Below are 13,932 nucleotides of genomic sequence, written 5' to 3' on the forward strand. Positions count from 1 at the left end.
ATCTTCTTCTACCTTGGAGAAAATAACTTTTCTTGTTGGATTGAGAGAAAATTCTGCAGGAGGGGTAATAGCTTAGAACTGCAGTGGCATCTCAGAGCTGACAGACCCTTCCCTACCACTGAACAATTGTGTGATTTATGGCCTTCAGCAGCACTGGAAGGTTGTCCACAGCCCTCTCTGATGCACATCAGTTGTTCTCCAGAAGGTGATGGAGCTGGGTGGAACAGGAGAGGATCCAACAAGCTTTAGTAGTCAAATTCCCTGCTTCTGTGGTCCTAGACATGGCCAGGAGCCAGAGCATCTGTCCTAGACCTAAGTCCTGCCCCGTGGACTGCTCTGAGTTGTGCTTCCCTGTGGTTTGTGGCTCTGGGACACAATCACTTGTGCCTTTCTTGCCAACAGCTAAATCTCAAAGCACCCCTCCCTATAGGAGATGAGATCAAATGGCCCAAAATTGGTTTTACCAGAAAAGAACCCTCATGGATTTGAACAGGGCTTCAGTAAGATGAATCCCACCCTTCTGCTCTGTGATTGTCTGTCCCCACATCTGTGGAATGTCTTTAGCTGTGGGCAGAGGTGGAAATGTTGCATCAAGGCACTAAAACAAGGTCAAGCCTGTACTTAGGCTTGGGCTAAGAGCCAGCCCCAGTGGATGCAGCTCTAGTTGGGAACTGGGCATGGAAAGGGAAGAGATGCTGACTGCAGAGCTGGCCATGTCCTTCCCCTGGGCACTGCAGGCTCCAGGAACCAAGTCCTGTTTGTGCCTTTCAAGCTGCTCCTTGTTAGCACAACAAATTGCACAGCTCATCTCCACTGGAGTTTCTGGGAACATGCCTGGTACAAATTTTTGTGAAGGTTCTGTAGCAAAGGAGAATGCAAGAAGATCTGAATGCAAGATTGATCTGAACACTGAAAAAGATCAGTGTTTTGTTTGAAGTGGAGCACGTTCTGCCACAGTGTTTTTGTCTCATGTTCCAGTACAGTCTCCAGTGATCTTGTTAACTAGAAATTAGCTTCTCTTTTTTGATATTTTATTTAAAAGCCTGGTCCATTAAGTGCATTTTTTTGATGAGGAGTTAAAGCCTCCCACCAAGACCGGTGGATTGGAAATGAAATTCCATTGTGATTTTTTTACTCTTGTTTTTTAAAGTGAAAAAGGAGAAAGAGTGAAAGACAAGCCTGTTCAAGTATTGGCATTCATTTTCTCTGAGTTACTCTGAGATGTTACAGTGTCCAGGATCATGTTTTTGAAAATATGGGGAGTAATTCACCATTTAAATTCTGTAGTACCAGTCTGAAGAGGATTTTCCCCTTGAATACCTACAGCACACAGTATGTACTGCTAGCAGGGACTGCTGTAATTTCCCAGTCCTTTCAATAACCTTTTGAGATTTACAATGACTGCCAAGGCATTAAAGTGACAATCTCCCAGAACACCTTTAAGGAGCAATAAGTACCAGTGAGACTGACTGTGCAAAGAGATGAAACAGCATTAGCTAGCATCACACATGTCAGAGCTGGGTAGCTCCATGTCTAGAAAATGCTCAGGCAGGACTGAATGAGAGATTAGCAGCCTCTTGCTGAAATTAAAAAATACCAAAGGAGTCCTTGTTTAATTACTTTCTTTAATAAATTGCATTGGGGAAGCATTGATCATTAACTGATGAATAACTAATAGTAACTAATAATGCATTCAGTAGGACTTCAGTCCCCAGGATGTTCTCTCAGGATAACATCTGGGGTGGGAATAGAGCTCATGTGAGCCCTGAGAGCCTGGCTCAGCACAAGCAGCTCACAGTGCTGTAGGAGCAGGAGGGATTCTCCAGCATCCAGCCTGACCCAAGTTCTGTGATCCCATAGCTGTCCATTACTGGGGCTATTTAAAATTACTTTGATTATTCCTTTTGCATTAGGTGTTTTTCACCTCGCTTTTGTCCAGGTGGAATAAGCTCTGGAGTATTTCCACTTTGTGCCAAAGGTCCAACCACAGCACAAGTGCAGTAGGTGACCTGTTAGAATATGGGCCCCAGTGTGCAGCACTGGATCATCTCACAGAGCTGCATGAGCCTGTTCTTCAAATCCATTTTGTGAGAAGTAAATTCTTCCTGATTGGAATATTGGATTAAATGGCATTTTCTCATCAGCATCCACCTGGGCTCCACTGCACAAGTACTTTAGGGGCACTGTCACTACCCAGAATATTCATGTGTTCAGCCTTTAATCTCTGAACTCTCTGTACACAATGGAGCTTTTCAGAATAGCAAAGCCAAGCTTAATTATGCAGTGAGACATGCTGGATGTGCTGGTCAGGTCTTGTTCCTTGGGGTCGTGTAGTTTGAAAGTACAGCTGTAGGCAGTTTGCAAAAATTGCTTCTCTTTTCCTGCTAAGATACTGTCACATCAGCCACGAGCATTTGCTGCCATAATTTATTGTTTCTTCCCATACTGAGTCAGAAGGGTATGCATTTTTTTCTTCTTGGCTAAATTAAACAAATCAGTCATTTCACAAAAGTTTCCAAATGAAAGATTGTGGTAAGCAAGACCAGATATGTTCTTGTGCAGATCTGGGGTTCAAAAAGAAGGAAGAAAAAAAAAAAAAGAAAGAAAACAAGGAAGCTTGAAAAACAGCTTACAGTTTGCTTTGGGCTAATTAGATCTTATCAGTGAAAAGACAGAAATTTCTTTCTTTAGCATGATGCCATGGTGAAAGTTGACCTGGTGTTTATGAAAGCATATTGCACGCTGCTTTTCAGCTAGAGCTGTGGGGTTGAAATGAGTGATCCTCATAAAAAGCCTGATGTGAAGGTGTGTGGAGCACTGGCTCTCAGAGCACACATGTGTGTGCTATTAAGGTCCCGGGAAGGGAGCAATTACAGGACCTTTGTCATTCATCTCAGATGCTGTGTTAGAATGTTTTTAATAGGAACTTCTCTTGCTTTCTTTCTGACTTTCATAGAGGCAAGAAATAAGACCCCCGAGGGGAAAAACACTCTACCCTAACGCCTTGAATGCTTGAACTCTGAAGTCAGTAAAGCATGACTCTATCTCTCAATATTGGAGCTTTAACCATGGTGTTATCCTTGGCTTCAGCAACTTCCAGCAAACTGGGGGCAAACCAGTATCTTTAAACATCAGATGCCTGCAGACTGATGAATAAAGAGAAAACCCCATCTTGCCTGCAGCTTAGTTATGACAGTCATCTAGAACTGGATCTCCCTCTGACAGATCAGCCCTCTCTGTACTGGAGTGTGCTCAGGATTGGCTGGAGGGATGCTGTGACCTCCTGCTTCTGCTGGGAAAAGTTTTTTACAAAAAAATATTTTTACATCCGTCCCTCGGAGGTTAGAAAAGTGACATTTCTGAAGGTGGGCTGGGGTCTGAAATGTATCCCAGCCTCCCAGGAGCCCTCAGCAATGATCCATTATCCCATTCAGTCCTGAACCTGTGTCTGTGATGGTAAATCTGTTCCTTTTCTGCCCCCATTAAGCCTCAACAGAGGGATTCTTTGGACTATCTGCTGTGCTGCCCAACAGCAGCCCTGCCCTAGCTTAAGTTATTCTCATTCCCCTCTCTTTCTCTGCTATCTTTTGTAGACCAGGAGTTGATGAAGGCTCCTGACAGATCTCAGCACTTTCTGTAAATTCATTCTATTTTAATACCTAATATTCTCCTGAGGCATTTGCTTTCAAAGCAATTAGACATCTGTCAGCACCTTTGCTAGATTTCAAGCTTTCATATCAGTATCCTAAGGTGGAAATAGCATTCCAGTTGAAAAATCATAGCTTGCTCCTAAGGTTAGAGTTTTTCAGTGAGTAAATCTTCTTTAAGCTGTTGAATGCAGCTGCTGCCTTGACAATTTGTGAGTTTATTTCCTTCTGGATATCCCCACTGGCTTGCATGTTACTGCCAAAGAATGTGAATGCAGGCATTTTTGTCTTGCTTTTGCCTTCCTAAGCAGTGTTTGAACTGGGAGTTACAGGGGCTCTCATTAGCTTCACTTTTTGTAGCTGTTCATTAACCACCTCTATTTTACAGTGCTGAGCAACCTTTTGATCTTTGCATGGGGGTGGATTTCCAGTTCACAGTGCTTGTGTTGTCAGTTTAGGGCATTATGGTTAAACTGTGCATTTTGCACATGCATTTTCCTGATGGTGACACCACTGGCCGTGCCTGGTGGAAGGGAAAATCCACTTCTTCCTTTGGCACCAGCATCTCTGCTCAACCCCTTGTCCCAGCCCCAGCTTCCCAGAGGATGCAGATTGCTGGGGGGTCTTCTCTGCTGGATCCAGCCCTGAAGATTGATCTGTGGATATGGTTCCTTGCTCCACAAACATTTGGGAATAGAGAGTCCATAGCAGTGCATTTAGCTGTCCAGAGAAGGAGAGAAGGTATTTATGGGAATTTGCTGTGCAGTTGGAGTTTGATTTTTATGCCTCTTTTAATGATGTCCTCTTCCAATAGTGCAGCATGAGTAACAATTCCCCCTTTGTATGTATTTTGTATCTATTCCTATTTCCTATTGAAATTCCTAGGAAAGAAACTATCCAAGTACCGAGTTGAAATTTCGTCTTAAAATAAGCCAGATGTCCAACCTTCCTTTAGCTGCCAAGCCCTAAAGAGTTCAAGAAAGATGTTAAAATCTGTCTTGCTGGCTGTGAAAAACTAATTGCATAGCATAGGTGATGATCCCAGTCTCCCAGGAGAAGGAATAAAACTGCTTCAGGCAAAAGCTCTGCTGTTATTTGTCTGAGGATTGGAGCTGGCAGTGTCTGTGGAAAAAAGTTTCACTGCTTGCCCTCCTTGCTGGTTAACAAATGCAGAGACAGGAACACAGATAAAGGTAGGTGTTTGTGGGTTGGTATCTGAAAACCTCATTCACCTTATGAGAAAAATGCTGGTTTTGTCCTCTTTTCCCTTCTTTTTCCCTGTGTCCTCCCTGTTAAGAGCACAGGGAGTGCTTCAAAGCCAGAGATAGGTTTCAGGCTCACTGCTACAATCAGGTGAAGGAAGTCCATGGCCTGAGTTATTTAATGCCTGTGTGATAACAGCAATTCTGTTTGCAAAATGGATGTACAATTCCCCTCCCAAAGCAAGGAGTTTGGGGAGGATTAAGATTAGTAAAGCACTGTGAAGACTAAAAGTGCCACTGAATCCTGAGGATTAAAGGTTGCATTTGACTGGTGAAGTGGAAGGGTCTAATAGTTGCATTTATCAGGATGAAAATAGTTCACTTTAAATCCAGTGGCTGTGCCTGACTGGCTTCCAGGCTGGTGGAAGTTACTGAGGGCACTCAGTGCTGGGAAAGAGTTGAGGGACACACAAAACTAATGTAATGCCCAGATCCCACTGCATAAATTCAGATTGTGAAGGGGATTTACATCAGGGACTTTAATTCCTGATTTTTGGAATAGCTCAGTGTAGGACAGGAGAAGGGTTCATTCAGCATAATCCTAAATAATATAACCACTGCTGAGGTATTATTTGATAGTGGTCATTTTTTTAATTTAAATTCAACACCTGAAACATCTAAGTGTAAAAATAGCTGTCATAAACTGGTATGTTGAATCTAAATTGAAATCAGAAGATTGTAAAGGAAATAACCCAAACAGCAAGGGTTTCTAGTGGTACTTCCAGACCAAAATGACCACAGCTTTGCTGTACTCAGCCCCCTTGGACGTAGAGGTGGAGCCCTGTGGGCATCCACATGTTCTGCCCTTGGATCTGGGTCTCACAAGCATCCACTCTGCACACAGAGGATTTGTGCCTGAACTTCAGTCCAACCTCAGTGATGCCCAACTCCTGAACCTCTCCAGTGTTTGGCATCTCTTTTGAGAATTACCTGTCTGAGGTGATGGTGGTTTTCAGGGAGAAAGCTCCAATGCCCTGACTTTGGTGAGAAACAGCAGAGGACAGAAAACATGACCTTTTTTTACATCATTCTGTTGATACCTCCTGGGCTTTCCCTCACCTCCTCCTCTCCCCCATCGTTTGCTTGTGTGTGGCTTTAGCAGAAACAGGAATCTTACCCAAGTCTTGCAATCCATTGTTTCTTTATGTTAAATACAAGGTTCTTTTATTGACTCCAGCTGCTGCACCTCCCTGTGCTCACTGTGTTTGCTTTATTAAAATTGAACAGCGTGCAAGTAGGACATTGTAAATTACAAGTGAGTGGGCCAGGGGAAGAGGGAGGGAGAGGGAGGGACTCTGACTGTATGACAACAAAGGGAGCATATGAACAGGCTGGGCCTCCTGGCTAATAGCAGCCAAAACTCACGAGTACAATTTGCAATTGCTCCCAGGAGGACAGGCAAGGGCCAGACAGTTAGCAGGGATAGAGGGGAGTGAACACTGGAATACCTGATTTGTTCTCTACAGAACAGAGCTGCTCTGGGCACACAGGAGCTGCCAGCCTCTGCTGGAATCCTGGGATTTATCTGATGTCAGTGCCTGGCTGTGGTCATCCAGTCTGTGGAGGAAGCCTTGTTAGACCATCCAAGTCCTGGAGAGAGCTTTTAAACCAAGAACCACTGGGTCCCTCACAGAGAGGGAGGTGGAAGCTGCTGGTCCAAAATTAAGCATTACACATTTTTCAGCTTTGCCTCTTCATGACTGGTGGGGGGAATTGAATTTTTGTCTGCTTGAACCCCATGGGCATCCACAGAGAACAGTCAGAGTAGGTGAACTCAGGTCAGGAAGAGAACACATTCCTTCCCTGTGCCAGGTGAGTTCCTCTGCTCACAGCACTCCCTGAAGGTGCAAAACCATCACAGACAGCACAGCAGCCACACGGAGTGTCCCTGGCTGCCACGGTGACCCACTGTGAGCCCTCAGCTGCACAGTGGCTGCAGCCTGTGCTCTGGCAGTGACTTGTGCTGTGCTGTGCTGTGCTGTGGAAGCTCAGTGTGCTCTCTCCTGCAGTGCTCCTCGACGTGCGGCAAGGGGCTGCAGTCGCGCGTGGTGCAGTGCATGCACAAAGTGACCGGGCGCCACGGCAGCGAGTGCCCCGCGCTGGCCAAGCCCGCAGCCTACAGGCAGTGCCACCAGGAGGTCTGCAACGACAGGATCAACGTCAACACCATCACCTCGCCCAGGCTCGGTGAGTTGGGGGCCTGGGGGAAGGTGCCAGCTGCCCAGGCTGCCCAGGGGGCTGCAGGTATTGTCCGGGGCCAGAAAGTGGGAGAGGCTCAGCCAGACTGCAGCCGAAAGGTCTGGTGTGGGTAGGTCCTGTCTGAGCCCTGCCTCAGGCTGTGCCTGGGTGGAGTGCTTGGCATGGCAGAGGATGGAGCTGAGAGAGCAGCAGGAGCACACAAATGGTGGGGGATTGATTGGATTGATGATTGATTGATTGGATTGATGATTGATTGATTATCACAGGTGAGGGTGCACAGGCAGGTGCATCATTCTCCATCACAAACCCTTCCACACGCTGCCTGTGCTGCAGTGAGTGTGAAGTAGGATCATTTATTCATGGTGCCCCAAGAAAATGCATGACCCTGGCAGGTGGTTTGATGGATTGATTTATCCAGGGGGGCAAGAGAGCATCCAGCCTCTTCCTGACCCTGTGATTTTCTGCCACTGTCCTCCTCCTCACCCTCCCTGCATTCCTTGTGTCCCTGACTGGGATGGGAATATGGTGATAACCATCTGTCTCTTGAAACACCTAACACTGTCCTTAAGACATGCCACTAATTAAGAATGCCCCCGTTAATACAAATTTGTGGGGATCTCATGATTTTTCACATTGGTTTATAAGGGGACAGAAATATAAATATACTAAATATGTATTTTTCTGAACTTCAGCCCTGTGTGTTCCACCACAGCTCCAAGAACCGAATTGGTTTCTTTACATTTCACACATCATCACCAGTAAGATGAAGCTAAATTGAGGCATCAGCTACACTGACCCAACCTCATGGGTGCCTCCTGTCCCCTTTTGGTAGAAGAGTTGTAAACAAGAAGAGGTTACCAGAAAGAGCAGCCTCCTCTGTCACATCTGAGCTGATCTTAAAGCTGATCTTACAGGCTAAGAAACCTCCAGCACACATGAAAACACAGAGCTGCTAAATCATAAAGAACCATTTTCTAATAAAGCTGCCCAGTATTAAATAACACTTGAACTAGGGCTGGACTTGAAGCTTCTGAACTGAAATTTGTTCCCCAAAAGTTTACCAGATGTTTTAAGAGAAAATGGGGGCTTTCATTCTTGCAAATGCACTCGTGCTGAGGGGTTTCTGTCCTCTTTTGGTCTGAGAGTACTTCATAGATATTTTAGCACTAAGAGCATAGTGGAAAGAAAACATTTCATTTGAGAAATAAGCCCTTGATACACTGATGAGACAAGAATTCCATCCTAATTCACATTTTAGGACAAAGCAATAAAATGCTCATGTGTTTAGAAGACTGAGGAGGCTCAAGTCCCTGCTGAAAATAATCTGCAAGCAATTTGGGATGCTTTTGTTTCTAAACCAGGCTTGGAATCACCAGGGCCAGAAACAATGATATTTGATATTAGTGGAAAGACATATCATTGAGTGTTTTGCTCTTTTTGCTTATAAACAATTCTAATTGGATTATCTTTAAACAGAATTTTCTCTTTTCTGCAATGGAAGCAGAAAAAAAAAATTCAGAAAAAAATCCCAGTAGTCTACAGACCCCATGCTGCCTTGCCCCTACTTCAGAATGGTTTCTTGTCTTGGATAACATTTCCAAAAATATCCAAGTGTGCACCTCACCTGGCTTTTATATCTGTGTCCAGTGTCTCTCATTGATGACACATTATGAGGGATTTATCCTGTCACTTCTTTCCTGTCTTCCTTGACAACCTATGAGGGACCTTGGGCCTCTGAAATATTAATCCTGGCCTTGTTTGTGGCTTAGCTTCTCTTATGTGAACTCTCCCATCTCAGATTCATAAGGTCTGTCTCGGGTGTTCTTGCCAGGTGTGTGATTTATTCATCTCCATCCCATTGACTGCAGTGTGGAGTTCATGGCCTTAAATCTGGGCTGCATCTTTGGGTGTTTGGTTCATCCAGGCCTGTTTGCCTCTGAGACAAAACAGGTGCAACAGGAGGAGGTTTGCACTCCCCATTCATGTCCAGGGAAGGAAGGAAGCACTTCCAAGAGCCTGATATTTTGGCAGAGAGAAGCTCACCTGCTCTCCAGTGCCGGCAGCGAGCGTGACCCTCCCTCCCCTCGGGTGCAGGGCTTTTGGTCACACCTGCAGTGCTGTTCCCTGGCTAATCTGGCAGTTTCTCCTTTCTTGTCTCCTCCCAAGCTGCCCTCACCTACAAGTGCACGGGGGACCAGTGGACAGTGTACTGCAGGGTGATCCGTGAGAAGAACCTGTGCCAGGACATGCGGTGGTACCAGCGCTGCTGCCAGACCTGCAGAGACTTTTATGCAAACAAGATGCAGCAGAAGAGTTAATGAAGCTGTGCCACTCCTTAGAGTCTTCCAGCTGTTTGTATGGAAATCACAGACTAGTAGGTCTGAGTACTGGAACTTCATGAGTTGCTACAGCGTGGTGGATCCCAAAGCACACTAATGAGACTTGAAACTAATCCTACAGACTGGATACCAAAGTCATCCGCTCATCCACCTTAAAAAAAACACACAGAAAGGGTCATCTCAAGGAGCCAATCATTTCTGGATATTTTGACATCCTCACATTTTTCCTTAACGCTTTTTTAATATATTAAATCACCAGCCACTGGATGGCTTGCTACCATTAAAGAAAAGGACAAGAGTTGCAAAGTGATTACATTGGATAAGGTTATGGGTACCTCCATGGAGGAAGGCCTCTGGCAAAATAATTCAGCAAAGGTAGAGACATTACCTAATCTTTTAATCTTGGCTTTTATCTGTTGTTTTCAATTCCCAGCAGTTATCCCACTGCAGAGTGGGCTTGGAGGGACATGCATCAATGAAAGGTTTAGTTTAATGAGATGATTTTTGTAAAAGCTCGTGAAAACTGATAGCAGAGGATGGACATCTCTGAATTTCCTACAGAATACTCAGTATAATTATGTCCAACATTCCCAGTCATATATTTAGAGCCACTAACAGGGAGTGCTTTTCCTTCTAATTTTAAAAAACAATCCTCTCTGTCTTTTCCCCAGAATAATAGAGTTTCTTTTATGAAACCTAGTTTTTCTCTGAGCTTAATGAAATGGAAGCTTATTAACAGCCGTAGATAGTTACTTTTAAACAAGAACCATTTACATGAGATGGGAGAAGCCAGAAATCATTTCATGCAGTAGAACTCACTGAGGGATTGCTTGGCCTAAGCTCTCTCCAATTTTTAGAAGTCAATCAGATAATGAGACTGTTGGTTCTTATAAGAGGACTGTGAAACCGGATAGGGTTGGAACAGAAACTGAATTTGGAACAATCTTTATGAAAAGGATGTTGTGGGGAGCAGAACAGGTGTTTTCTATCTCTGGGCTCTTTTACACAGCTGAGGTTATGTAGCTTTTGGAGTAATCAGAAGTAGCCAGGGATGCAGGACATTCAAAGTGTAATCTGGAGCTTGTGGGAAGCCAAGGGCTCAGACTTCCATTGCTGTCTTTGAATGCTCCCTGTGTCACTTCTGTGGTGCTGTCAGGTTTGGTGCTGTCAGAGCACTTACAGGTGCTGCACACACAACACTCTCTGCCATGTCTCTGCACTTTAAACCAGACTCCTCTCTGTGATGTGAGACTTGAAACAGGAGCTCTGCCCAGGGCAGGGCTTGTCCCCTCCCTTGTCACACACATCAGTGTCTCCCTATCTCATCTTGCTCCAACAAGCATCATTTTTCCTTGCCAGGGCCCAAGGCCATGGTGGAGTTTCAGCTCTCTCTTGGTGACAGGAGCAGAGCCCTTTGGATAATTGCAGCTTTGTGAGTACAAAGCTCTGGAACTGTGTGGGACTGTTTGACTCCTTGGAGCTGAGCACAGAACCAAGCCCAGCTGCTGCCCCAGCCCCTGGGCCAGGCTCTCACCTGGCCCCAGGTTGTCTTTGTTGCTGTTGTCTCTTTTTGTCAATGCAAGGAAGGATAAAGACTCTTAGTACCTAACATGTCTTTAAAGCAATTTTTGCTCATTACTGTTCTTTCCATATCCAGGACCTCACTGGAATAATCTATTAGCTTTTTATTAAGGGCTACATTTTTCAAGCACAGGGAGATAATGTTCATCAACAGACTAACCCTGTGTGGGCTTCACATTTACATCTGTGCTTGTGAGTGTGCAAATGAGTGTGTGTGCACCAGGGCTGGCCTGATGCACAAGGACACATTTGCACACCTTTTTTCTTCAAGTGCCTGTCTCAAACAGATCTGCTTTCCAATGCCTCAGATGATTTTCTCTATCAGGGAAATGATTCCAGCTTGGTTTTTGTTATACTGGATTTTTTTTTTTTTTGCAATTTATAATCAGGATTAGACCTCTTTTTTCTGATATTCCCACCCTGCTGCCCAGCCCAGAGGTTGTGTAAGTACTTGGCAAGTAATCAAGGGAAAATTGCTGGCAGGGGTGACAGGGAAGATTTAGACAGGTAATACTCAATTAGGCAAATTAACAGGTAGAAGAACTGCTAATGAGAAAGTTCCAAGAGATCAGACAGAGCCCAGAGGACCTGGTTTATGTTCTTAATCCACAGTGGTGTTTCCCCCTTAGCCTGCAGTGACACTAGGACTGTCCTTGCTGCCTCCCTGCCCCCACAGCCACCCCTGACACCCCTCACTCTGGAATTTACTGTTTTCTTCTCATGGGCAACATTTTCTCTGTTACCTTGGCAGAATTGTGTGAATTATCATTGCTGGGAATCAAAGGTGCTTCTCCACAGCAGGAATGTTTTCCTTCTGGTGCTGATCTGTGACTCTCTCTAGGCAAAAGGTAGGACACAGGAGAGGAAGGATTTTAGGTTTTGTGTTTTTCAGTAATAATTCACTACTGGCCACTGGCCAGAGCAGGGTGCTAGGCTGGTTAGGCCTCTGGCCTGACCCAGAACCATTTGGGTTCTGGACCCAAAGGACACTTGGGTCCTCATTCTGGGTCCTACCTAAGGAAACAGGAATTTACAAGGATTTTTTTCAACTGTATGAGCACTGAGAAAAAAAAACAGCTCACTTGCTCTCACAGCTCACAGATTAGCATGCATCAACCTTTTATTTTTAAATCAACCCCCAACATTATTAAGAACTGATGGCACAACACAGCTCCATTTTATTCAATTCTCTTACTTCACATGGTGACAACCATCACATCACATAACAGCCAGAAAATAATAACAAAAAAGATTTAATTCTCTTCAATATTCCTGCCCTTCTGGTTTTTATCACTGTATAGGAGCTTTACAATGAAGTCACAGCTATGCTCTGCCCTCAGTTCCCACATTCTGGTGAAAAGAAAAGCTGTTTGTTTCAGTGTATCTACAACCATACTTTTCTTAGTTGTTCATAAGAGATTGATGCTCTTTTGATTACAGTGGTGGTATTTCCATATTGTAAACAATACTCTGTACTGTTACTAAAGTACTGTACATTTCTAGTTGCACAATTGTGTTATTGAGTGTAGATTCTCACTATCTCATGTATGGTGCTATTTTTTGTTGGTGGAAAAGAATCTTAGCAGTTGATTATTGCTTGATATTTTATTATAATACAGGGATATATTCTCCATGGCAATAATATCATTTAAGTTTTCTCATTACAGAGTGAAATGTATATATTTTTCCATTAGCTAATTTGCATATGTACTGTATCCATGGTAATTTTCTTCTTGGTGCTGGTTATAAATAGAAAAAGATAAACAGTCAAACTGAATGGAACCAGGTGTAAATGAAAGCCAAAAAACAAAAAAAAAAAAGAAAAAAGAATCATTCCATTTTGAACAAATTGAATATGTTGAATAATAAATTTATTTTTTCCATAACAACTTTAATAAGGTTTCTGAACTTGAAACAAAAATACAAAGCAAACCCAAAGCACAAAAATGAAGAGGAAGGAATGAAGCTGTAAGTGGTACATCATGCATCTGTGTAATACTGGACTGAGACTGGGATTTGGATAAATCCAAGCCAACTGTTTAATTGCTGTGGTTGGTGTCAAAGGTCATTTGGCAGTAAAATTCTGGCACCTCAGAGTTCTCAGTGTGCTAAAAACCAAGAAATGATGGGTCTTGTCCTGGTCAGGTTGCAAAATAAAGCATGGGGATGTTAGCACCTGAATGATGCCTTGCCAGGTCTGTGGTCAGTGACACAAGAGTAGAAAATTCCTGTCTGGGAAGAGCATGCCAGGCTGTGTTTGGGATATCTCTGGGTGTGCCTGGGCAGGCTGTGGGGAGGGGGGAGCTTCTGCCTGGGTAGAGGGATGTTCTGAGACTGCTTTTGGGGAAGGTTGTTCTTGCTGTGCCTGAGCTGGGAGGGAGCAGCAGCTCCACAGGCACCCCCTGACAATGAACAGTGCTGAGCATGTGGAAATTCATACTGGAGCAAAACAATCCCATCCATTGGGAAGGTATCTGCATAACCTAGCTGCACTCTCCCCTGGTGTGAAATAAACAGAATTACTTCAGTGCCACGTGTTTTGGATGTCTTTGTTGTAGGCACTAGCCATAATCTTTGTACTGTTTGCTCTCCCCAGCACAGGGAGTTGTTTTTGCAGTCAGATACACCTGTAGGATCCTCTCCCAGCCTGCCTCATCTGTATCCCACTCCAGCTCAATTCTTGCTAAAAGGGCACTTGGAGGTGGGAGCAGCATCTTTCTAAAGCAGCCTTAGACACCCAGGAATGTGGTGGAGTGTTGGCCTTGGCAGTGCTGGGTTGGAGTTGATGATCCTGAAGGTCTTTTCCCACCCAAATGATTCAATGATTTTATAACAAACCAAAGCAGAGCTGGTGTGAGAGCTCTCCTCCCACAATGATTTCCAGAAATGGACTTCAGACTTTAA

General features: G+C 44.3%; 1 protein-coding gene across 2 annotated transcripts in view; it reads left to right on the forward strand.

Annotated features, from left to right (window-relative positions):
• The window catches only part of ADAMTS17 (ADAM metallopeptidase with thrombospondin type 1 motif 17), a 155,748-nt gene extending 142,192 nt beyond the window's left edge, over positions 1-13,556 (forward strand). For both annotated transcript variants that reach the window (XM_050978430.1, XM_050978431.1), the window contains 2 exons: positions 6,919-7,096; positions 9,275-13,556. In XM_050978430.1, coding sequence (XP_050834387.1) covers positions 6,919-7,096; positions 9,275-9,426 — 330 coding nt within the window. In that variant the 3' untranslated portion in view covers positions 9,427-13,556. The remainder of the gene's footprint in view (positions 1-6,918; positions 7,097-9,274) is intronic.
• Positions 13,557-13,932: the final 376 nt, after the last annotated feature.

The sequence above is a fragment of the Serinus canaria genome, chromosome 10, assembly GCF_022539315.1.
Source record: "Serinus canaria isolate serCan28SL12 chromosome 10, serCan2020, whole genome shotgun sequence".
Classification (NCBI taxonomy): Eukaryota; Metazoa; Chordata; class Aves; order Passeriformes; family Fringillidae; genus Serinus; species Serinus canaria.